The sequence below is a fragment of the Pristiophorus japonicus genome, chromosome 18, assembly GCF_044704955.1.
Source record: "Pristiophorus japonicus isolate sPriJap1 chromosome 18, sPriJap1.hap1, whole genome shotgun sequence".
Lineage (NCBI taxonomy): Eukaryota > Metazoa > Chordata > Chondrichthyes > Pristiophoridae > Pristiophorus > Pristiophorus japonicus.
The window spans coordinates 99,740,263-99,767,087 of NC_091994.1; the positions used below are offsets into that span (position 1 = coordinate 99,740,263).

Consider the following 26,825-nt stretch of genomic DNA (forward strand, 5'->3'; position numbering starts at 1 on the left):
CATGGCACTTTTTGAAGAGCAGGGGAATTCTCCCTTGGTCAATATTTATCCTTCAACTAACATCACTAAAACAGATTATCTGGTCATTATCATATTGCTGTTTGTGGGACTTTGCTGTGTGCAAATTGGATGCAGATTATCCTACATTACAACAGTGACTACACTTCAAAAGTACTTCAACGGCTGTAAAATACTTTTGGAAGTTCTGAGATTGTAAAAGGCGCTATATAAATGCAAGTCTTTCTTTTTACTAACATTCTTAAGAATATAGGAACAGGAGTAGGCCACTGAGCTTCTCGAGCCTGTTCTGCCATTCAATGAGATGATGGCTGATCTGTGACCTAACTCCATATACCTGTCTTTGGCCCATATTCCTTAATGCCTTTAGTTAACAAAAAGTTATCAATTTTTTGCAGAAGACAGTTCCAAACTTCTACCATCTTTTGTGTGTAGAAGTGTTTCCTAATTTCACTCCTGAAAGTTCTGGCTATAATTTTTAGACTATGCCCCCTCGTCCTAGAAATCCCAACCAGCGGAAATATTTTCTCTCCCTTAATATCTTGAAAACTTCGATCAGATCACCCCTTAACCTTCTATATTCTAGGGACTACCACCCTCATTTGTGTAATCTCTCCTTGTAACTTAACCCTTGAAGTCCGGGTATCATTTTGGTAAACCTACACGGTCCAAGGCCAATATATCCTTCTGGTGCCGAGACCTGCTCACAGTACTCCAGGTGCGGTCTAACCAGGGTTCTGTATAGCTGCAACATAACTTCTACTCCCTTGTATTCTAGTCCTCTAGATATAAAGCCAGCATTCCATTAGCCTTTTAATTATTTTCTGTATCTGTTCATGTCAAATGAACTATGATCTACGTATCTGAACCCTGTCTCTTTGGACCTTTAGCTTTTCACCATTTAGAAAGTACCGTGCTCTATCCTTTTTAGGCCCAAAGTGGATGACCTCAAATTTGCCTACATTGAAATCCATTTGCCACGGTTTTGCCCATTCACTTAATTTGTCGATATTCTTTTGCCATTTTATGCTTTCATCTACATTGCCTACAATGCCGACTATCTTTGTGGCATTGGCAAATTTGGATATATGACTTTCTAAGTCGTCAATAAATACTGTGAATAGTTGAGGCCCCCACAGATCCCTGCAGGATACCACTAGTCACATCCTGCCAATTTGAGTACTTACCCATTATCCCTACTGTTTCTCTCCTGCTACTCAGCCAATTTCCTTACCAGGTCAATAATCTGCCCTCAATTCCGTGGGCTTCTACCTTAGTTAACAGTCCTTATAAATAACATCCATAGACATTCTCCTGTGCACTAATTTAGTCACCTCCTCAAAAAATTCATTCAGGTTTGTCAGACATGACCTACCTTTCACAAATCCATGATGGCTCTCTCTGATCAACTGAAAATTTTTGAGGTGTTCGGTCACCCTATCCTTAATTATAGCATTTAGCAACTTCCCGACAACAGATGTTAGGCGAACTGGTCTATAATTTCTTGGTTTCCCTCTTTCGCCATTCTTAAATAGCGAAGTGACATGTGCAATTTTCCAATCTTAAGGAACGGTTCCTGAATCAAGAGAACTTTGGAATATTATAGTTAGGGCATCTGCAATGTGCTCACCTACTTCCTTTAAAACCCTGAGATGAAAGCCATCTGGCCCTGGGGATTTGTCACTCTTTCATACCATTATTTTCTTCATTATTGTTATTTTAATTATGTTAATTTTATTCCCTGTTCCTGATTTAATATTAGTTTCCTTTGGATTTCTGGCATACTATTCTTTTCCCGTTCTGTAAATACTGACGCAAAGTAATTATTCAACATGTCCACCATTTCCTTATTTTTATTGACAATATCACTGCTTTCAGTTTTTAAGGGGCCAATTTGGCTCTTTCTCCTAATAAAATTGTAAAAATTCTCCGAGTTGATTTTGATAGCCCCTGCAAGTTTCTTTTCATACTCCCTTTATGTAGCTCTGACTATCTGTTTTGTGACCCTTTGCTGTTCTTTGTACCTTTCCCATTCGTCAGGATCTGTGCTTTTTTTTGGCATTTTTGTATGATTTTCTTTTAGTTTTATGCAGTCCATTACCTCTTGTCGTCCATGGCTGTTTTCTTCACTTTGATTAGCACAAACATTTATTAAAAAGATATATATTTTTTAATTTTGGGGTGTGGGTTGCACCCCATTGCCCAACACTGATTTCTCCTCCCTACCATTTAGCCAACTACTGGTAGCAGCCACCTCGGTTCTACTCTCTGGAGCTTCCCCTCTAAAGGGCACTGTATCTCCTCCTATCAACCTGCCTCGGGACCAGGATTTCTGTAAGCCCTCCTAATCTCGCTCCTGTCAGTGCAGCATTCATTTTCTTTCTGCTTATTTTTGGAACATTTATATTATGTTAAGGGTGCTATACAAATGCAAGCTGTTGTTGATGAATGCAAATAAATTGAAAAGGAAAGAAAGGAAATGAGTCACCTGGTCTGGCTGGTAGAGGTGCAACAACTGACCACAGTGCTGCTGGGATGGGAAGTGGAATAATCAGCCAGACTTACTGCTCCTACTGATTAGATTCAGAAAGTGCGCACATGTGGATGTTGGGCGAGGACAGGATTGGATTAAATAATCTGCCAACTATTCTTGCCTACACTCACACAAGAAGAGTGGCCACCTGGGTGAGGGACTGGAGAACTGATGGCACCCTAGCCTACCCAGTAAATGTGTGCCCACCTGTCCCAGCAAATGTCATCGGGCTATTTAAGTGAGAGAGCATGCTGTCCTTCGAAAAAGTAGTCAGCGGCTAGCCTTCTGGAGAGGAGCAGAGAAAATTGGTGAGAAAAAAAAAGAAAATATGTAGGCAACATGACACAATACTTAGATGGCTAAAGAAATTATGTAAATACTCACAGGTACATAGAAGAACTCCTCGTCTCCATGCCTTCTCTTTTTGATGCCTGCAGTGGGCCCCTGGACTCCCGGTGGTGTCTGTTTGAAGGCTGAAACACAGAGGGCAGGGGCATCTAGTCATATTTCACAGTTGTGCGCTGATTATATGTCTTATAACCTTTCCTAAAATATCTAATTTCAAATTATGTAGTTTATTCCAGGCCAGATTGTCCAGCATACAGGCTGTACTGGGTTTATACCACACAGCAGTTTGAAATTATATTTCCATTTTTTTTTTCTTACAGTAACTTAGAATTTTGTTCAAGTGAATAAAAAGAATATAATGGCATGGTAATGTACAGCCTTTGTGCACTAACGTGGGGAACCTCGTAGCCGTGGAATTCCTATCTCTGCTGAGTTGGCCACCTCAGGCGTGTCTCTGTGTGCAGAGGCTGTGCCCCCACTGACAAGTAAATAGGTAAATAGACAAGCCACCTTCCAGCTGGTGTGGACGATGACAAGATTCACAGTGACTAAAGCAGAGAACTGAGAACAGGTTGGCCTCTCAGACAGTGAATGATGTAGACTGGGAGGCCAACGGGGGACGACAAGCAGACGGTAACATCAGAGGGTACCATACTGCCACATCTAATTCAAATGTTAATGACCCCTTCACCCCTGTGGCCAGACCGGCAGACTTACTGCGTTTGTTACCATTTCCGTTTTTCGCTGCACTCTCGTTGATGGCTTGCTGCTCACGGTAATGATCCTCATCTGCTTTCCGATCTCTTCCTGGGCAAGCACAGATACGACCTTCAAATGACCGACGTCCAAGAACCTGACCACTGAAGAGGATGACAGAAGAGGTTCATTGGGTGAGGGAATTACATTATCGTCACCATCACCATCAGCCCCAACAACCCCCAAGTATCTGTGTAGCGCCTTTACTGTAGAAAAACATCCCAAAGCACTTCACAGAGGAAAAATGGAGCAGGTACTGTATCTTTGTGGGAGGGCCAGGAGAGGTGATGTGTTTGAGAAGGCTTTTAACTTGGGGAGGGAGGTGACGAGGTTTTGGCAGAGAGTTCCTGAGAGTAGGGGAAAGGCAGCTGAAGGTGGAGCAAAGGAGTGGGGTGGAGGGGGGGGGGGGGAGGTGGGAGGGCTGCATGGGAGGCAGGAATAGACCGGAGGACACATGGGAAAGGACATGCTTGAGAGGCTGTTGAGGCAGCATGGAACCAGGCCACGGAGGACTTTGTAGATAAAGATTTTAAATATGATCCATTGGGGGACAAGGAACAAACAAACATTGGTCAGCCAGGATGGGAGTGAGAATATAGATTGGTACAGTGGATTAGTAGAGTGAAGCAGGATAGATTGGAGTAAGTTCTAAATGTCGATACAGTTAGTCTGAATGTCATGCTCTCTCTCCAGTCCATGTACTATGAAATTTTGTGCCTTTTCTAAATGACTAAGTAACTTGGGGTTGAGCGGCACTGTGATAATGATTGTAATGCAACATTCTATTGAGCACAGATACTCACTCTCTTGTTTCCAAGGTGATGATCATGAGGATGGGCCGTCGATTCATTCCGCCCACACAGCTACTGTTACACATGAAGTTGTAGAGAATTGTAGTGAACTCTGTTCCTACCTGCTCAAACCAGAGGAATCATTAATCAATAAATAAAGCAATACCAATAAATGAATCAATACACAGCATTTCAGTATAAATATGTACAATGACAATTATAAGACTCATCTCACATCTTCATCCCAACTCTCTCTTACCAACAATCTCAAAGCTGTGGAATTCCTCACCTCCCTACCTCCTAAAAGCTATAAGCTTGGTGTCACCCAACAACTGCTTCTAAATTTACCTCATCTTCTCTTCTAAACCTAAGTGGTGTCCTTCACAATAGCCCTTGCACTGAAGTTTTTCAATGTAACACAGTGAAAGAACATAGAAACATAGAAATTTACAGCGCAGAAGGAGGCCATTTTGGCCCATCATGTCCACGCCGGCCGACAAAGAGCCACACGGCCCTTGGTCAGCAGCCCTGAAGGTTACGTATAAACCTATAAACCTATAAACAATGACGGAAAGACAAAGAGCACCCAGCCCAACCAGTCCGCCTCCCACAACTGCGACACCCCTTATACTGAAACATTCTACACTCCACCCCAACCGGAGCCATGTGATCTCCTGGGAGAGGCAAAAACCTGATTAAAAACCCAGGCCAACTTAGGGAGGAAAAATCTGAGAAAATTCCTCCCCGACCCATCCAGGTGAAGGAAGCTAGTCCAGGAGATTACCTGGCCGTATTCGATTCCCTGCAGTACTTACCATTAATATTGCATCGGCCAACAAAAGGTCATCCAGTCTAATCCCAATTACCAGCTCTAGGTCTGTAACCCTGCAGGTTACGGCACTTTAAGTGCCCATCCAACCATCTCTTAAAAGTAGTGAGAGTTTCTGCATCCACCACTCTTCCAGGTACCGAGTTCCAGATCCCCACAACCCGCTGCGTAAAGAAGCCCCCCCCGTCAAATCCCCTCTAAACCTTCCACCACCCACCTTAAAACTATGCCCCCTCATAAGAGACCCCGCCACCAATGGAAATAGGCCCTTACTATCCACTATGTCCTGGCCCCTCAACCTCCTCTGTTCCAATGAGAACAAACCCAGACTATCCAATCTGTCCTCATAACTAAGGTTCTCCATTCCAGGCAGCATCCTAGTAAATCTCCTCTGCACCCTCTCTAGTGCAATTACGTCTTTCCTATTATATGGTGACCAGAACTGCACGCAGTACTCCAGCTGTGGCCTAACCAAAGTATTATACAATTCAAGCATAACCTCCCTGCTCTTATATTCTATGCCTCGGCCAATAAAGGCAAGCATTCCGTATGGCTTCTTAACTACCTTATCCACCTGGCCTGCTACTTTCAGGGATCTGTGGACAAGCACTCCAAGGTCCCTTTGTTCATCTACACTATTAAGTGGCCTACTGCTTAATGTGTATACCCTTTCCTTATTAGCCCTCCCAAAGTGCATCACCTCACACTTCTCTGAATTAAATTCCAGTTGCCACTGCTCTGCCCACCTGACCAGTAGATTGATATCCTCCTCCAACACTCCTGAAATGTTAATCTCTTTTCCTTTCAAATGCTGATCTACCCTATGTGTGTTTCCAGCATTTTCTATCCTTTCTACCATATATTTTGAACTGACAGCTTTGACTCAATATATAATGTACAGGATTTAACACTAAGCATATTATTCATAACTAAAAGAACTGCCAAAATCACCTGGTATCCATAATGCTCCTTAAGGTTGAAATTCCTGTTTTTTCGAGCACACTTTTGCTCGTCTAAATCTTTTCTAAAATTAAACGACGACAGGAATATTGGGCACTTAGTTTCCTGCAATAATCATTCCATATCTGACACTAGATGTCAGTATAACCTTAGCAGTCTGCCATTGCAGGCACTTTGGTCTACAAAACATGGCCTCTTGATTTGGGATCCAGAATTCAGCTCATGGTAACTTTACTAATCCAGAACATAGTTATTTCTACAATACCATGCATGTCTCGCCATGATTTCTCACATTGTCAAAATCGTTATAGTTCAACTATTAAACTGCAACTGAATGCTGACTGGACAGTATAACTAACTGATGGGCCTGATCCACCTGTGCCACCTGTTTAAATTATTCTCCAAAAGCAGTAAAAAACGCTGTTACTCTGCAGTGCTCCTGATCATGGGTCCATCCTACTTGTGAACAAATTGCAGTATGCAATGATCTCGGGATGAGCTGAACCTTTTTATTTGTAGACATTGGGTAGAATCATATCTTTCCTCCTCAATGGATTAAGGGATGATTCAGTCTAATTCTACCTTGTTTGGAGACAAAAGCAAGAATTAAAGACGCATGGTTGCAATGTACCTGTGGGGGCTCGAATGGCACGATTACGCTCTGCCGTCCAGTGACGCCGTCGTCAACGTACTGGGCAAGGTTGTTTCCTTCCACCCTGATCAGGTGGCTCGCTGGAGCAGACTGGCCTGAAAGGATGGCAATGACACAGGCTATAAAATACGACCAGGACACAGCTGAATAATCAGAGTCCAGTGAGGATTCACCCATCAGGAAGCACATGGACCCAACAGTGAAATGATTACATTTCCCAAATGTATAATTTACTCCATTTTATTATTTATCTGTAATGAAAAATGAATAAATACAGAGTAAGAGTAATGAAGGTCTGACTGAACGATAACACACTAACCCAGTCGAGGGTTCAGAAGTCAGATGTTTGCCATCTGAGGCAGGATTACAGGCTTCAATTCACTAAATGTCTTTTTCCCCCTCCTCCAAATGTCTTCCGTTCTCCCCTCATGTTGGGGTACAGATCAACTTTCCCATGCTCACCTCATGTTGGGGTACAGATCCATAAATGCCATCCTGCCTTCATCTGTCTCACCCGAGTGGCCATTCTGCATGTATGTGCCTAGATAGATATGGCTGGCCGGTTATTCAGCTGTGGAGGTGCATCACAGTCACACCGGAGCACGTTCCTGTCCTCACCCAGTAGGAGTCTGGGCGAATAGTGAATAGTAATTGGGACGGGGAACTCTGGCTGATTTTTCCCCTCACTAATCCAGGAACACACAGGCCAATTGTAGCATCCCCCACCACTGTCATGGTTGATATCAGCACAGACTGAGGATTGAACCTGCGATTTTTCTGGTCTGTCTCACACCGGGCTGTTACCAACCTGGGGGATCCCAGGAAGTTTATTACGTAAATGGGGCAGCACAACAGAATAATTAATTTTTCACCGATGTCTGGATCACCGGTGTGTGGAAAGGAGTGAGGAGGGAGGATCAAAACTACACTGTCTGGTGATGCAAAGCGTGAAAAGACTATGAGATTGGAGAATATTTCTATAATAACAGTGCTGCCAAACAGATCTTGCAGAACTTAATAAACAGCTGTAGTACAAATGAGCTGACTTATTCGTATTACAACTGTTTACTAACCTCAGCATGATCTGCCTGGCAGGAATAATCTCGATGGCAATCGCAACAAGACCTTACCTACAGGTGGCTGATATGTGGGCATGATAAATGGTTGAAACTTCACGACTGAGCATGGCAGCTGATGGCAAATAGCCATACTTTAATGCAGGTTTGGAACTGTACCTGATGCTAAGCGATTTACATACTGACTGGCTGATTTTGGCACCTTGTATGTTGACTGGTGTATAAAAGATACATTTGCAAAGCCTTTGGGTGTACCAGTCAACACAACTGAATTTGGAAAACTTGGCAAGTGCATCATGTCCACTGCTGGGGATAAAGCGATTAAGACACTTTGGCATATTGAACCCATAGGGTTGTGACTACAATCTCATGTACGCGGAGTTACCGATTCTGGCTATGCTGCTGGGGTGAGGTGCTGAGCAAACACCCAGGCACTTCCCAGCAGGTAGGGATGGTAAATCAGAGGAAGAGCCATGCCCAGGTTGCATCTCTGAGCAGTTGCTTTTGGAACAGGTCAAGGAGCAGCTTGCCTGCTTGCCCTCTCAGCGGACAAAGGGTAACATGGACAGGGAGATGGAGAGGTTGTTGGGGAGAAAAATACCAAATCCCTCTGTTGTTGTTGCTGCATTTTTCTTGTTCTGCTCTTTGTTTTCAATTCTTCAGGTTTATTTTGGTTCAAGTTCTTTCTTCGCACAATGTGGTTGAATACAGCAACGAAGAATACGGATAGTTAAAGGTATTCTTGGTTTGCATCATAGTTTGGGTAGGGCAGGGAGTGCTTTTGCCTGTTAGGTAGGCAGATTACATCACAGATAGGAAGGGAGGGTTGCAATACGAGTACAAGGGACTTTTCGATACTGGGGAAGGGATGTTGCAATGTGGCCACAGCACCATTTGGAGCATGGGAGGGGGTTAATAATTGGTAATGGAGTGGAGGTGGAATTGCTTATAGCTAACATGGATCCAGCCCATCCTCATAGGGAGACTCCTAAAGTGGAAAATACATGATAAATTTATCAACTAATAAAATAAACAACCAATTAATAAATGAATTAGCTGCTTTTCTGCAAGATTATTGATGCTGTTGTGTCTCAGCGGCATCACTGAGCAGACAGTCCTGGCCTCAAGTCAACGTCAATCTGAGGCAAGTTCTATTCTATTTAATTATTATTTCAGAGTCATGTTTGGCTTCTTAAGACCCCGACATTGTGTGAGAAACTGGAGCGCGTCCCCAACACTCTCACTAGCAGCAAAGGTAGTTTAAAGGACTTGGCACAGTGTATGGCTATGTCAGGCACTCACTGGAGGAGGGTAGATATGTAACAACTGGCATGCCTGTCATTCGGCGTAGCTATGTGACGCTCACTTAACCAAATTCCTGGAATCTTTCTGACAGCACAGAATGGGCCATCACTTTACTGGGACATTCAACCAATGGTTCTTCCCCCCACATTTACAGGCATTCAGTCATTTTATTTTTCAAATAGAGATGACTGAATGAAAGAAACTAGCTTGTCCGATGACCAGGCAAGTGAAGGTACAATACTAAGGAAGAAGGATAAATTCAGCAATCTTGTGTTCTCATGCTGAATGCAGCACATGTCAGAGATAGAGCTACAGTAGTATAATGCTGACTCTCCGACCTGAATCCCTCCAAGTGTGACTCTCCACTGGAAATGAGGGTTCATTGACTCTACCCGAAACAGAAGTGAGTGGTTAATGTGGAATGATTCCCCAGTGGATCAGTGCTCTTAGGATAGAAAAACAGACTGAAAGATAGAAAAACTGTAGTCTACATTTTCTGATTCTGTCAGTGTAGCGCTAAGTTAAAAACAAGTTCTACCCGAACCCATTCTCACTTCACGGGCTGTCTAAGGGTACCGAGTAGGTACGTTGGGAGAGGGATTACACTGCAAATTGGGAATATCCACTTACCATCGTTGAAATCTCTGCCAAGCTCGTGATTGGGGCAGCGTTTCACCACTTCGGTCACGTGCTCAGCCTTTTTGTAGACTGGCATTGCACGCACCACGCTGCCTGGAGGTGGTGGAGAGGTCAGTTTCACCTGGATTGGACATGTCTTTGCAATCTGACAGTAAAGTTTCTTCAGCAGTGGAGAATACTATAAAATAAAATAACACACAGTAAAGCATTCATTAAAATATGCATGAATTTCTTTATCATTCCTTACTAGTCACACTCCCATGGTCAGTCAAGACCAAGTGTAGTCATCAGGTGAAGTGTGGTTAGACGGCAGAGGATAACGGGACCAGGAAGCACAGATTTAATAGATAAACTTACAGCAATTTGGGAAGTAGAGCAGTAAGAGTTGGTTGGAGCATAGAGTTTCTCTGCCATATAGGCTTATGATCTGGGAGATGCAAACTTGAGGTGCTTGTGATGAACATGGTTCCTAAAGGAACTCAAACTCATGTAGATCACCAAGTAATGCAGATGGAGAAGCCCCTGGTAACCTCAGCCTCTTTGTTCTAACACACTGATGCAGCCATTCTCTCAGATAGTGTGAGCTGGATTTGAGCCCAAAACCCAGAGATGAAAGATCACTGATCCAGCACATACCCAACCTCCAGCAGAAAGACAAGACCTTCACACACTCTTCCTGCTCCCGGCACATTTACGACTCCTACTTCAACTTATTTTTCCTCAGGATCTCAATACAGTGGAACTCCTTGCCTTCTTTCAGATTCCCCTTCTTCCTACAATCTACAGGTTTAAAAAAAAAATGTTTGGCCTTATCTAACTGCTTCCTGATATACCTTCCCTTCGACTTTTCAACTTTGTTGATGTCTCAGCCCTTCACTTGGGTTTCTCTTTATAAAAAAAAAACTTTCAGTTTCTCGGAGATGAAACAAAGATCCAGCACATTCTCCAGCCCCTTTAGACCTGTCTGTCTGTAAGTGTAGGGTAGATGTTATGATGTGTCGGTGATCTCATACAAACCCTGAACATGCTCCAACCAAATTCTACTCTGTGCTATTTTAACAATAATATATCCTTACTATACAGTACAAATGCACACGAGGCCCATACTTGAGAGAAGGTCACTCTGTGACCAGTTACCTTTATTACCAAGACCACAAGTGATGAAGGTGGATGGAGCTTCCCCCTTTATGCCTGAAAGTCCAGGTTAGGAGTGTCTCCCACAAGTGCACTCCTTGTGGTCAATGTTCTCAAGGTGTACAACTTAGGTCAGCTTATACATGGGTTACAATGATAGTTGAATACATGACATCACCTCCCCCCAAAGTCTTATTGGGATCACAGGTTAAGTCTCCCTTGTGGAGCACCTGAGTTGGGGCTCCAGTTGTTGGGTGCTGGCCTGAGTGTCTGCTGCTTGCGGTGCCTCAGGCCTGTCCGGATTGCCCACAGTGACTGGGCTCTCCTCCACTTGGTTCCGGTGTTCAGTCACCTGTGGTGGAGTAAACTCTATGTCGTGTTTTTCCTCTGCTTCTTCTATGGGGTTGCTCAACCTCCTTTTAGCTTGATCCACGTGTCTGCGGCAGATTTGTCCATTGGTAAGTTTAACTACTAAAACTCTATTCCCCTCTTTGGCAATCAGTGCCTGCAAGCCATTTGGACCCTGCAGCGTAATTAAGGATAAAAACAGGATCATTGACATCAATACATCGCACCCTCGCATTCCTGCCATAGTAGTCACATTGTGACTGACGCCTGCTCTCAACAATTTCTTTCATAGTAGGGTGTATAAGGGATAATCTGGTTTTGAGCATCCTTTTCATTAGCAGCTCTGCGGGTGGAACCCCTGTGAGCGAGTGTGGTCGGGATCTATTGACCAAGAGGAGGCGTGATAAGCGGCTTTGTTGGGAACCCCCTTGGATTCTGAGCATCCCCTGTTTGATTATCTGCACTGCTCGTTCCATCTGGCCGTTTGAGGCCGGCTTGAATGGTGTCGTTCTGACATGGTTGATTCCATTGCCTACCATGAAATCCTGGAATTCAGTGCTTTTGAAGCACGGGCCATTGTCACTGACCAAGACATCCGGTCGACCATGGACGGCGAACATTGCCCGTAGACTTTCTACCGTGGCAGAGGATGTGCTTGAATTTAAAATGGCACACTCAATCCATTTGGAGTAGGCGTCTACTACAACCACAAACATTTTTCCCATGAAAGGACCTGCGTAGTCCACATGGATGCGTGACCATGGCTTGGCGGGCCAAGACCAGGGGCTAAGGGGGGCTTCCCTGGATGCGTTGCCCAGCTGAGCACACGTGTTGCACCTGCGAACACAAAGTTCCAGGTCTGCATCTATCCCTGGCCACCAAATGTGTGACCTGGCAATTGCCTTCATCATGACAATGCCCGGGTGCTCATTGTGAAGTTCTCTGATAAACACTTCTCTGCCCATCTGGGGCATGACTACTCGGTTCTCCCCACAGTAGGCAATCGGCCTGAATCGAGAGTTCATCCTTGCGCCTATGAAACGGTTAAATTCCTCAGGGCATGCCCCGTACGTGGCTGCCCAGTCCCCATTCAGGACACATTTCTTAACTAAAGACAGTCGCGGGTCTTTATTTGTCCAGACTTTAATCTGACGGGCTGTCACAGGTGAGCCTTCGCTTTCGAAAGCTTCAACAGCCATGACCATCTCAGCATCATGCTCAGTTGCCCCCTCAGTGGTGGCTAGTGGGAGCCTGTTGAGTGCATCGGCGCAGTTTTCAGGGCCCGGTCTGTGCCGAATTGTGTAGTCATAGGCGGCTAACGTGAGTGCCCACCTCTGTATGCGGGCTGATGCATTCGCATTTATGGCTTTGTTGTCGGCCAAAAGGGACATTAGGGGTTTGTGATCTGTCTCCAGCTCAAATTTCCTGCCAAACAGGTACTGGTGCATTTTTTTTTATTGCATATACACATGCTAGCATTTCCTTTTCTACCATCCCGTAGCCCATTCTTGCCTGGGACAGACTTCTGGAGGCCTAAGCTACCGGCTGTAACTGACCATTGGCATTCACATGCTGCAACATACACCCGACTCCATAGGATGACGCATCACATGTTAAAACAAGTTTCTTACACGGGTCATATAACGTTAATAGTTTGATGGAGCATAACAAATTGCGTGCTCTATCATCAAAAGCCCTTTCCTGGCTGTCCCCCCAGACCCAATCGTGACCTTTGCATAGGAGCATGTGTAGCAGCTCTAACAGCATGCTCAATTTGGGAAGAAAGTTACCAAAATACTTCAGGAGACCCAGAAACGAACACAGCTCCGTCGTGTTATGGGGTGTGGGTGCTCTCTGGATCGCTTCCATTTTGGGCGCAGTTAGGTCTGATTCCGTCTGCTGCTACCCACCTCCCCAGGAATTCTACCTCTGGAGCTAAGAAGATGCACTCGCCTTTTTCAATCGCAGCCCTACCCGGTCCAGTCTGCGTAGCACCGCCTCCAGGTTGTGGAGGTGTCCTTCAGTATCGCGACCCGTGATGAGGATGTCGTTTTGAAAAACCACCGTCCTTGGAATCGACTTGAGGAGGCTTTCCATATTTCGCTGAAAGATCGCGGCGGCCGAACGAATCCCGAACGGACATCTGTTATACTCAAACAACCCTTTGTGTGTCATGATGGTGGTCAGCTTCTTCGACTCACTCGCCAGCTCCTGGGTCATATAAGCTGAGGTCAGGTCCAATTTTGAAAAAAGTTTGCCACCGGATAGTGTCGCCAAGAGGTCCTCCACTCTCAGTAGCGGGTACTGGTCTTGGAGTGACACCCGATTGATGGTGGCCTTGTAATCGCCACATATCCTGACCGACCCATCCGCCTTGAGCACCGGCACGATCGGGCTCGCCCAGTCACTGAATTCAACTGGCGAGAGGATGCCTTCCCTCAGCAGGCGGTCCAATTCGCATTCTATCTTTTCCTGCATTACGTACCGCTCTGGCCTTGTGGTGTACTGGCCTGGTGTCCGGGTTTATGTGAATCACTACCTGGGCCCCCATGAAAGTGCCGATGCCGGGTTGAAATAATGAGTCAAATTTGTCCAGGACCTGTGAGCATGATACTCGCTCCACAGAGGAAATTGCATTGACATCACCCCATTTCCAGTTCATGACAGCAAGCCAACTCCTCCTCAGTAGTGCAGGACTGTCCCCCAGGACAATCCAGATTGGCAACCTGTTCTCAGAATCTTTGTGAGTCACGACTACCATGGTGCTGCCTTGCACCGGAATGATCACCTTTGTATATGTCCGTAGCTGTGCGTCAATCGGCAATAATTTTGGCCACCTGGCCTTGGACACCCACAACCTTTCGAACTGTTTGATACTCATCAGGCACTGGTTGGCCCCTGTGTCTAGCTCCATTAATGCTGGGATGCCATTGAGGAGCACTTTCATCATTATCGGTGGCGTCCTGGTATATGAACTGTATACGTGCTCCACATGAACTCGCTGAACTTCAGCTTCCAGCGATTTCCCCCAGTATTCATTTGGCCTCGTAGGGCTTTCATCGGGCCCTTCCTCCTCGTACATCAACCTGGCTGCAGGCTTCCTGCACATACGAGCCAAGTGACCGCTGACGTTGCAGTTTCTGCAGTTTTTATTGCTGATACCTGCAAGCTCTGGCTGGGTGTTTGCCTCCACACCTCCAGCATGAGCTGGAGGCCCCGTTGTTGGAAACAAAAGGTCCATTGCCAGTCGATCGTCTCTGACTGTCTCCATAACTGTCCTTAAGCGCACCATTAACAGGTGTTGATGGCCCCATTACTGGCCGCATTGTCCATTGCGATGGCATGAATCGCCGTTCAGCTAGCCATTGTCTCTGTTGAATTCCCCCTTTGGGTTCGACTACATGCTGGGGCATGTCCAATTGCCCTTGTCTGCCTAGAGAACTGTGTGCCGCATTATTAATGTTAACTCCCTGGTCGTTTGCTGCATTTGAGCCAAGATTTTTGGTCATACATCATTCTGGTCTCTTCCTCCCCTGAGATAAATGTCTGGGCTATCAGAGCCGCCGCTTCCAAGGTCAAGTCTTTGGTCTCAATCAGTTTCCTGAAAACCCCAGCGTGCCCGATGTCCTCAATAAAAAAGTCTCACAGCATCTCCGCTCTGCACGCTTCTGGGAACTTACATAGGCTCGCCAGTCGCCGGAGATCTGCTACGAAGTCTGGAACGCTTTGTCCTTCTCGCCGCCGGTGCGTGTAAAACCGGTGTCTCGCCATGTGCATGCTGCTTGCCGGTTTAAGGTGTTCCCCGATCAACTTACTGAGCTCTTCGAACGTCTTGTCCGCCGGCTTCTCTGGCGCTAGAAGGTCCTTCATCAGGGAGTACGTTCTGGATCCACAAACCGTCAGGAGATGAGCCCTGCGTTTGTCGGCCGAATCCTGTCCCAACCATTCCTTAGTGACAAAACTTTGCTGTAGTCCCTCAATAAAGTCGTCCCAATCATCACCAACACATTACCTCTCTTCTGTGCTGCTAGTGGCCATGCTCGCATGGTTTAAATCCCAGTTTCTCGTCGCCAATAATATATCCTTACTATACAGTATAAATGCACACGAGGCCCGTACTTGAGAGAAGGTCACTCTATGACCAGTTACCTTTATTACCAAGACCTCAAGCGATGAAGGTGGGTGGAGCTTCCCCTTTTATACCTGAAAGTCCAGGTTAGGAATGTCTCCCACAAGTTCGCCCCTTGTGGTCAATGTTCTCAAGGTGTACAACTTAGGTCAGCTTATACATGGGTTACAATGATAGTTGAATACATGATAAACAAGACCCAGGTTAGTAATAAAGGTGAAAACAGTATGGAAAGGAATTTGGTCCGAATGTGTGAAGAGGTCGTATGGGTAAAGGGCCAACTGTACTTTCTACTCTTGTATCTTGAAGGCTTCTGAAAGTATCTTGAAAGCCAGTAACATCTTTCCTGAGATGACTGTGACATTTGATTGTCTACCAACTCAGCACCAGTCATCAGTAATGTGAACACTTAATTCATCTTCCCTGATGTTTAACATTCACTCAGTGAATAAACCTTCTCTTGACACAAGGATTTCTTTTTGCGATCTTGTTCTATGAAACCCCCGTAAGTAAAGCTTATTACATGCTGTTATTTATTGATTCACATCCTGACAAGAAAATGTAATTTGTTTAGAGATTTTGATATTATAATAGATGGAACTGCAGCAACATTGAAAAGGCTGTGACAAAGATGAATTCAAAAAGCTTTATTGTAGAGTCTACTTTTGAACTAATTCGCAATGTTTATGTAATAGGACTATTTTTCCTTCAGCGCAATTTTTCTCCTTACTCATTTACTGGGATACAGTGCCAGGGGTGTGAGTCATTTTCTGGTACTTTACAAAACTGATCTTGCTTTATGGTGCTGAACAGTCAGCACTGAACATTCCATTCAATCATAGGAGGAAAGGGCACAGAGAGAGAGCCTAGCCCAATCATATCCTCATCTAATGTCTACACAAGTATGCTTTCCAACAGGATCACTAACTGGTGACTGGGTGTCCTGGCTCATCTTTCTCCCTACCTACCTCATATATTTGTGGCAACCGTACAGCTAAACACCTGAGATTAATAATTCAGCAAAACCAGGAATTCTGCTCTGTATGTCTCAGTGCCACATCAACTTTCGCCAACAGAACCAGTGAAAGAGTTTTGAATTTGGAGTCTAGATTTTAATTCAGCTGAGTGCACTGCACTAGAACATCTGGGGGGGACTTTGGTGGCCGCCCATTTCTCGCTGGCCACCGGGCGGGAGGTCTGTTTTTGGCGCCTGTTGCCGTTGGTCCTGTCGGGAGCCGATTTCGTCGGCGTTGTGTAGGCAGCAGCGGGAGCGGCAATCGGCGTGCGGGGGCGGGACTCGGCGGCAAACGTCATTAGAGTGCGTCAGGTGGAGGCCTCTCCACTCGGGTATTTTCGGAGGGCTTCCACTGCGCATGCTCGGGATTTTGTAGTTTTGTTGATGGGACCTGTAGTCCTTTTGTGATCCTTGCAGGCTAATTGAGGAAGTGCTCATGCTATAAAAGGAGAGCACTTAATTGCACCTGCGAGGGGAGAGGAAACAGAAGAGAGAGGAGAGAGGAGAGAGGAGAGAGGAGAGAGGAGAGAGGAGAGAGGAGAGAGGAGAGAGGAGGAGGTCAGAGGTCAGAGAGCAGAGGTGGCATTGGAGAGGGGGCAGTCTGAGTTGCAGAGGGGGCAGTGTGACAAATTTATACCCAGACTCTTAAGCAGCATCCCTCTCATCATAAAGGATGAGTGGGCAGAAAGCGTCAATGAAGACTGGCAAAATCAGGCCCAGAGCTCCATGGTTCAATGAGCAGGAGTTGGAGGAACTAATGACAGAGGTGGAGCGCTGGTACAGTAAACTCAACCGAGATGGGCGTGGCAAGCCTCTACCAGCCCAATATCGATGTCTTTGGATGGACATAAGTCAGATGGTCTGTGCAATGGGCAATGTGGAGCATGATGGGGACCAATGCCGCAAACGTTGGAACGATTTGGTGGCAGCAGCTAAAGTGAGCACAAATTTATTCGACCCCTCCTGTCCAAGGCCAAAAAGGTTGTGCTCCAGATGTGTGTGTGTGTGTGTGTGTGTGTGTGTGTGGGTGGGAGGGTGTGTGTAGAGGGCATGAGCAAAGGGGGTAAAGGCTGCAACGTTTCTTTGTGCAAAGAAAACAAGGAGCAAACAAGCAAGCCTGAGTGTGACCAGAGGGGGCTCAGAAGATGTGGTGGAATTGACCAGGCGGGAGGAGCTTGCATTGGCATTAGTGGGTCCTTGCCGCATTCCAACTACAAACGTTTATGCAAATCCGGTGCTACCACAGGGTAAGGCTACACTCATCTCTGGTGTAAGCGACGCTCATGGCATGAAAGTACGTGCAATGTTAAGGCACTCGTGGTTGAACACACACTTTGTCGCCCATTATTGGTGTGGACATGTAGAGATGGAACTCCTTGCTGGCATAATGTGAGATGGAACGGCTCACAACTCACTTTCACCACCACCACCATCCCCTTCCCCCTACAGACTGAAATGTTGTCCTCTACTTGCAAATGCGAAGTCGGACACCACGGATCTGGAGAGACCATCGACCTCTGACCTTCACACCCCAGCATCTCCCACCCCGACGTTCTCCACACCCGAGGACACCGGATCCTTCCTGCACCCCAAGCCCACATCACCCATGTCCACCGCTCCCACTTCTGCCACCCAGGGTCAGGAAGAACAGGAGAGAGGGGAGGGAGAAGAGCCCATACTTGTGCCCCTTCACCTGGAGTAGCCGGAAGCAGCTGACATCAGCCTCCTGCCATGTCAGCCAAGTGTCCACAGAACCTCGGCATCGGGCTCAGATTTCCTGGGATTTCCAACAGATTCAACTGAAGCAAGCTCAAGCAAGCACAGAGGCCGTGGCTCAAAGGGAAGCAAGGCCCCACCACCCAGCAGCAGCGAGCAACCATTTGCACATGCATCACGGCTCGCTCTAATGGTGCAGCTATCAACCACCGGTGTGGAGGTAGGTCACGAGATGCTGCAGACCATGGCTGGGATAGCTGGCAGCATCGCCACATTCACCCAGCAGCATGATCAAAGGATGCAGCGCCTCCCCACAGTGTTGGAGCGCACAACAGAAAGCGTTGAGGCTATAAGGCAGGAGATGGCTTCTGCACGCGTGGTGCAAGCCCCCGACCCACAGTCTAAAGGCAGACGGATGCGGAGGAGCAGGAGATCCAGCGCCTTCAGTCCCGCGCCCTACGTTCTCACCGATACGCACACGTCTGCACACATCCCATTGCCCTCCTGCACAACCTCCTCAACCAGAAGCAGTGAGGAGCAGGGGAGGGCCATTCCGTCGTGTGGGGAGGAAGAGGAACTCGGGCATCGCTGCAAGAGGGGGGTAAAGAGAGGTGGTAGTGCTGGGTAGAGGGGTGGGTTTTGCCTCCTCGTGTAAATGTATGTATATGTCATAATGTTATGTAACATTTGTCATTGTGCACTTGTAAATACACTCACATTGTTGACCCTCTGTTTGTGCGTGTGTCATTTTAGCGCCATGTGGTGCGCTGCGCGAAACACACATCTATCCCTCAGCTCATCTGCTTCATCAGGAATATCTTTCCATCCACATCTGACTACAGTGTACAATGGGTCCCGTCATCAGTCCATCACAAGACAACAATGAAGGATGAGCAATGCAGGAAGGCTGCCATTCAATTACTTTAGTTTACCAAGTTGCAGGGCAGACCTTAAGGCTTGCACTTCAACCCTCTTTTTGCGAGGCCAAACATGGAGTAGTGCCATCCCTGAGATGACATGGTCATCAGTTACATTATAGTACATTGTGCGAGACAATTAACGAATCAGCTTGGATGTACAAAATGTGAGATGCTGAACACTTTTTAATCACTCATAATAATTTTCCCTTCGCCATTGGCCTTCTCAATGAAGGACCTTCAACAAGGTGCAACAAAAAAGGCCCCATTAGCTTAGAGATATTTCAGTCGGTTTTATGACATCCAATTTAAACTTCACCATCAGCAATAAAGTAATGCAACATTGCCCTAACTTCTTTCTAGCAGTCCCACTGATATGGTGCAGAATCCGACTGGCTGCCGTGATGTGATGGCCACCAGCACTCTCTCCCAGCCGATGTGCCAGAGCTGCCCCATTGCACTCCACCTCTGTCTCCCTCCCTCCCAGCCGATGTGCCAGAGCTGCCCCATTGCACTCCACCTCTGTCTCCCTCCCTCCCAGCCGATGTGCCAGAGCTGCCCCATTGCACTCCACCTCTCTCTCCCTCCCTCCCACCCGATCTGTGAGTGCTGGCCCACTGCCGCCCAGTTCAGACCTGCTTTTCTAGAGCGGTCCTTCTGGCGGGCGGCAGGTCGACGGGAGGCCAGGAAATAGCATCAAAATGGCCGTTTACAGTCATCCGGCATGGGCGGGCAGGACTATGTGACGTGGGCGGAACCCTTCCATGCCAAGTTCCCGCCGGGCGGAACCTTGACGGCAGAAAATGACCATTTCCAGCAGGACCTCAGCAGCTGCGGGCAGGACAGCGACGAAAGTCGGTCCCCTGATAAATTTCTAAGTACAGCTCTGTTGGTTTAAAAAAAGATACAAATCCCATTTACCAGGATCCCAAATATCTACTCACTGCAAAACTATTTTAATGTAACAATGAACCAAGCCAAACAAGTTTGGTCACGTCAGTGGTGGAGAAAATCGCTTTGTTGTGTCCAGACACTGGTCTTTGAAATCCAAACAGTATCCTCCACTTTGAAATCAAACCCCCCATATTTTATTTTCACTTGTGGATAGAACAGTCGGCGTGCGTGGAGGTCTTCACATTATCGCTGACGTGCTTCGGCATGACTTACTGGAGAAAAACCCAGGACTCCACCTGGAGCATATGGTTTCCTGACTCTTCAGCGGTATTTGTACAGACATGTAGATTAATGGAATTAAATGATAGTATTTAACAGGCTATAAATTGCGACCGTCTTTCAATCACAGACTGCTATTTGGAGATTTGGTTATGTAAACTCCCCGCACAGGTGATCTGTGATCAAACCAATGTCACTGTGCTGAGTTAGCTGATCTGAACAAGAGCAGAGGTATGGGGTGCTAGAATTGGCCTTAGTGCCCCGGGCTGTAGATGGGTTCTTTGATCCTGATCACCGTCCAGTGACTCCTGCTGGAAAGTGTATGTGAACATTGAACGAGGACAGGATTGGGATTAGCTGCAATGACCTCACATTTGAACAGCCGGCCTGTGTTTATATAGGTTGAGTGGTCACCTGGACAAAGTGTTTCAGAACACGACAAAATCAAGTTTAGAAGAGGGTACTTGACTCATCATCCCTCCAGCATTTCAACTACAAATTGTACACCCCCACTTTCTTTGACCACTATTTCATCTAGTAGATTATTTTAAATGTTTATTAACAAGAAGTCAACACAATCAAGAAAGGATGGGAGAATCCATGATTAAATCAGTGTCAGCTGTGGTTCAGTTGGTGACACCTTGTGTCTGAGTCAGAAGTTCTGCTCCATGAGACTTGAGCACAAAAATCTAGGCTGACACTACAGTGCAGTACTGGGGGAATGCTGCATTGTCAGAGAGTCCGTCTGCCCTTTCAGGGGGACGTAAAAAATCTCATGGCACTATTTTGAAGAAGAGTTGGGGAGTTATCTCTGGTGTCCTGGCCAATATTTATCGCTCAATCAATATCACAAAAAAACCCAGATTATCTGGTCATTATCACATTGATGTTTGTGGAAGCTTGCTGTGCGCAAATTGGCTGCCCCGTTTCCTACAATACAACAGTGACGACATTTCATAAGTACTTCATTGGCTGTAAAACACTTTGGGATGTCCTGTGGTTATAAAAAGCATTGTATACATCCAAGACTTTCTCTTCATTCTTTTTTCCAATCCGTCAACAGAAACGGTTGATGTGAAATTCTAGATATGTGATGGGTTGAAGAAGATTTAATTTTCAGAATATTACATTGCTTTATATGATGGTGCAGTTGTTGTACATTTTAATTGCATAACAGGTCCTTCAGATGAGGCAGTAACCCCAGGCCCCGTCTGTTCTCTTTAACTAAGTAAATGTTAAAGATTCCACGGCACTATTTGAAGGCGAGCACAGAGTTCTCCAGGCCAACATCCCTCCTTCAATTAACACCATCATTCATCTCATTTCTCTTTGTGGGATGTTGCTGGCACAGAATGGCTGGCACATTTGCCTAAATTGACAGTGATTCATGATGTGAAGTGTATGGAGATGTTTCAACTACCTGATGAGAGAATGCTTCATAACCTTTCTCAACTCCAGAAAATCCAATCAACATCATTACACAGGTTGATACTTTCCCAGCTTTACGCAGACACAGACATCCCTAGGGGTTCATTCACATTATTTGTGGTGGTTCCAGGGTTTTTCCATTGCAAGAGTTGTCTAAAATTGACACTTTTCCCTATTGTCCTATGCAGACTACCCAGTCAATGTTATTATACCTGACCCAAACCGAATTCTATTCCAACCCTGTTAGATTATTCAACATTTAAAAATAGGTGAGATAGGTGGTTGAAGCAAAGAGGCATAAAGGGACATAGAAACATGACAGGTACATCAGATTGGGTCTACTGCTCACGCAGAGAATAAACGCCAATATGGACTGGGTGGGCCAAGCGGCCTGTTTCCATGTTGTCATTTCTATGCAATTGGGAAATTTCCTTGGGAACTGGCTTGGGATTTCTGTAGTTATATTCATTTTATTTATTTGCGAGGAATAAAAAACAGGATTAGATTAAATATCAGAAATAGGTCCTCCTAATCTTATGTTTAACACGTGCTTCTTTCTATCTATGTGCCTTTCTATTTGTCTGTCTATCTATCCATCTGTCTGCCCATCTATCTACATCATGTGTCCACCACACTCTAGACATCATGGGCCCGAAATTGCCCTCAGTGGGAAATTGGGGAGGACTCTTCGAATTATCCGGAAAATTAGTGCCCGGCAGGAGTCAGAGAGAAGAGTTGGAAAATTCGTCTCTTTAACTCTGACACTGCCTCCCAGCGCTTTGGGGCGCTGTTGGAGGTGATATCGGGGTGCAATCGGGTTGGGGGCAGGGTGGTGATGCCATCAGCCTGACGCGTCGCAATGTCCCTCCCCTTCACTTAAAGGGGAGGAGCGCTGCGAGGCCTAGTGAGGCCTCCATGGAGCACACTGGGCCGCCAGGGAGGGGTTCAGCCGAGCAACGGCTGCCATTGTCGGGCCAACTCAGGAGTCGGCCGACAATCAAAATAAAATGGCGGCCACAGCAGTGCGCCCTCCCATTTAAGAGCAGCCGCACCACCCAGCCACTGGTAGCTTCCTGCCTCATGAAGCAATTGGGGACACCGACTGACAGTGGCTGCACACCCGCGGGGCGGAAAAGGGGTTGCCGCTAGGCGGTAAGGGGTTGGCACGCGGACGACAATGGGTCAGAGCGCTGGGCGGGGCGGAAACACAGGACACGGCGGAAACCTGTTTCTGCCGCCCCCGGCCCTGGGGCAATTGCGGATGGGTCAGCCCCGCCACCTGCCCCCAGTCGGAAAGGCCTTACCGCCCCGAAGGGCAATTCCCACACCCACCCCCCAGATCTGTTACAACAATCTAAAACAAATGTGACAAAAAAGCCTAACATTTCATGCTGGGTTCTTCTGACCTGGAACCTGAAATTTATACCCAATGTACTGATCTCTAACTGGGCTCAGAAATGGGATTTCCATTTGAGCAATGACTGTAAACAGATATGCAAGATCTACGAATGAACATTAAAGTGTGCCAGTCTTTCAGAATGCAGTTGGTATTAAACGGGATGGGAGGCTTTTAATGGGAATGGCCCACACTAAAGAGGAACAGCTGACAACACTGCAATATCTACTATGAAGTTTCTGTGATCTTTCATTGCCATAGGCAGCTTCATTCCAGAACACAGCTGAAAAATTACACAACAGGGAAAATAAACAAAACTGTGCTGGCTACTGTAGATATAGCAACACAGTTCAAGAAAAGAATTTGCAGTGCAGTGGATTAGCAATAACATTAATTTCACGTCTGCGACCTGAGTTTGAATTGGACTGACTGAGTGATGGGATGAAAGTCTCTTTTTACTGGATGTAGGAATCTAATCCCGATCCTAACTTGGGGCAGATTCTAGTGTGAACATCTGGACAATGATCCAGATCCCAGCTAACTGTGAACAATGATGTGGGAGATCTACTAGTGAACATTAAAGTGTGCCAGTCCTTCAGAATACAGTTGGTATTAAACTGCTAAAAAATGGAATCCAGGATTGGAGTGTGTTTAGCCCGTATCACAAAACTACCCCTAATTTGACACTTGTATGCAGGACCTGGGAGTCAATGGATGAACACCGTTGATTAGGGATGGAAGAAATGGAAGTAGAGGAGGAAAGTTGGAAATAAACTTGCCATACTAAACAAAAGAAATAATTTGATGATAATTTTTCTAACAAACCACACTGTAGAAAATCAAAAGTAATAACAAAAATGTAAGTAGATTACTTCAGATAATTTTCCTGCGTAACTAAAATATAGAAAATAGTGTTTTCACATTTGGGACCTGAATTTCAATCCAGGGAGAAAGCAAACTGTTATTATTTCTGGCTGTAAGGCCGGGGGTGAAAATCTGCCCCCATAATTCGTGGTAAAGCATTTGAAATACAGAGGTCAATCAAGGACAGCCCGCATTTGTTAAAGGTAAGTCGAGTTTGACAAATATATTAAGAGTTCATTGCAGAAGTAACCCAATTGGATAGATAAAATGAGTTCAGGCATCAGTACTGGGTCCAATTTTGTTCTTGTAATGACACAAAAGTAGGGGGCAGAAATTGCCCACCAAGCGCACCTACCGGTTCCGATGTGTTTTGCTGCCTAACCGTCGAAATTCAGTACTTCAGGGAGTTTTTTTGAGCGGGGCGGAAGTGGCCATCAATAGCGGGGAGGAAATTGGGGCAGGACAGAGTAGCCGAGGTTGTCAGTCATCAGCGATGCACGGGGAAACTGGCGGAAGGGTCCTGGGCACCGCTCCAAATCTCACGAAGGACATTTTTCACAATGGCGGCCCCTCCGTGGAGAGTCGACGGCCATTCTGCGCTGCCCTGTGGCTGCCGCTTTCAGGCGGCTAGTGACCATATCGGAAGGGGCAATTTTGGCCCCCAGGAGTTTGGCAAACAGTGAGGAGACCTGTAATAGACTTCAGGAGACTGACAGGTTAGAAGAATGGTCAGACAAATAGCAGATGCAATCTAATGTGGATACATGTGCCGTTTGGAAGTATGGGAATAGATAATTAATGGAAAGACATTTAAAAGTGTAGGTGAAAAGAAAAACCGAGAGGTTCAAATGCATAATTCTCTGAAAGTGCAGCTAGGTAAAGCAATTAAAATGGTCAATAGAATTTTGAGTTTTATAAACTGCGGCATAAACTACAAGCGTAAAGAAATAATGTTGAATTTATACCATACATTGGTTAGGCCACAATTAAGAGGACTATGTACAGTTTGGGCACTGCGTCATGGAAAGGAAGTTAAAGCGATAGAGAGTGTACAGCATAGATTCACCAGAATGCTGCCAGGGAAACTATACCTTTGAGGAGAAACATGTGACACAGGAACATTTCCACTGGAGCAGAGAAAGCCAAGAGGAAATTTAATGGAGGTTTTTAAAATTTGTAAGGGTTTTCATAGTGAATAGGAAACTAATGGCATTTAAAATTGTTGTTAACAGAATGTTAGAATGAGAGGTTCAGAGAAATTTCTTGACACAGTGCATTGTTGGAGCATGGATTGCTTTGGCACACGGTGTATTGATTTAGAGATCATTTCATCTTTTAAGGAAGATATAGGGAGAGAGCAGAGCAATGGATTTGTTTTGGATTGCTGTAGCAAAGAACTGGCACAGACATGATGGGCCATATTACTTTCTTCTGTGCTGTAAACTTCTATGGTTCTAAGAGATAGAGATAGAAACAGCAATGCTGCAACGGAGCAAGAGACAGACACAAACATGCAGACAGACAGACGCATCTACAACACGTTGCACTTATAGCCCTTTTAACATAGCAAAACATCCCAAAATGGGGCACAAAAATTGGAATACAAAGAGGCTTATGAGAAATGCCTAAAGGTGTGGCTGAAGAGGTAAGTTTTGAGAAGGCTATTGAAGATGGGGAGAAATGCAACATGGTGGAGGAGATCTGAAAGAGAATTCCACTGTGTTGGGCTACAACAACCGAAGGCTCTGCCACAGCAGTGGGAACAATATATTCCAGACATTGAATAGCACTAACACAGTAAGCGATGGCTAAATTATCTATGACTGGCAAGTCACCCATGAGGCTAACAAACTAACCTTTCTCATTAGCGAAGAGATCATCGTTCTTTTTTTATCTAACAGCATCACTTTTTTAATGGCTAGTTGCGGCACGTCCTGCCCACTGTCATCTCTGCACATGAAACACTCACGGCTGTAATCAACAGCCACACTTATTATTTCAGTCAGATATAACTGCCTTTGTAACTCAACAATACAAGCCAAATCCCTACAGAAGTATGCCAAGGGGCTGGTGTATTCGTAGAATGTAGCCTTTTTAATAGTGAGGACTTGTTGCTTTTACACAGTTATTGCCTTTTTTAGGGCGCAGTTAGCAAGTGACAAGAACAGGAATCCCTCTCCTTGTGTTCGAAACAACTCCATTAACTTTTTGGCTTTGATCAACAATCTATTGACGCTATGTATGTCAAAGAGGCCAGGAAATTTTAATGTGTTGTAGCAGACATGCTTCCAGATTGTTCAGACTCTTATAAGAAAATACTTTAATCCCCCCCAACACCTGGTTATCCTTGAGGCTCTGAAGATTGAAAGCCCAGACCCCCCAGACTAGCTTTGTCAAGGCTCTTCTTGTTCCTTGAAAGGTTTCAACATATTTTTCCTCTGATCTAGTCTCGGAAAGCATTGGCTTCTCATTTTGGGAAAGTTAGGACTTGCTCTAATTTTCACAAAATAAATAACTCTGTTATGCCAGGTCCCGACACGCACGCACTCTGAGCAAGATGAAGTGTGCCTGTCTCATTTTGAACATGTACTGGCTCCTTACATGTGGTTGCATTCCATCAGCATAATCCTATATATAGTCAGGCTGAACTTTGCAACTGACAGACAAACCTCGATCCTTTGGGTTTCTGATGATCTGAAACCTTGGGAAAACCCAAAGATATGAATCTGATCTTGGACCAAACGTCCTAGTTTACATTTGTATGCCTGACTGTCGATCTCTCTTTCTTCTTCTATCTC

The 26,825-nt window shown here is 45.7% G+C and overlaps 1 protein-coding gene across 3 annotated transcripts in view; it reads right to left on the reverse strand.

The window, feature by feature from the left end:
* Positions 1-26,825, reverse strand: part of tp73 (tumor protein p73) — a 66,770-nt gene that overhangs the window by 8,135 nt on the left and 31,810 nt on the right. For all 3 annotated transcript variants that reach the window (XM_070860465.1, XM_070860464.1, XM_070860463.1), the window contains exons 2-6: positions 9,899-10,085; positions 6,867-6,982; positions 4,459-4,568; positions 3,617-3,759; positions 2,936-3,024 (exon numbers count right to left, since the gene is read on the reverse strand). In XM_070860465.1, coding sequence (XP_070716566.1) covers positions 2,936-3,024; positions 3,617-3,759; positions 4,459-4,568; positions 6,867-6,982; positions 9,899-10,085 — 645 coding nt within the window. The remainder of the gene's footprint in view (positions 1-2,935; positions 3,025-3,616; positions 3,760-4,458; positions 4,569-6,866; positions 6,983-9,898; positions 10,086-26,825) is intronic.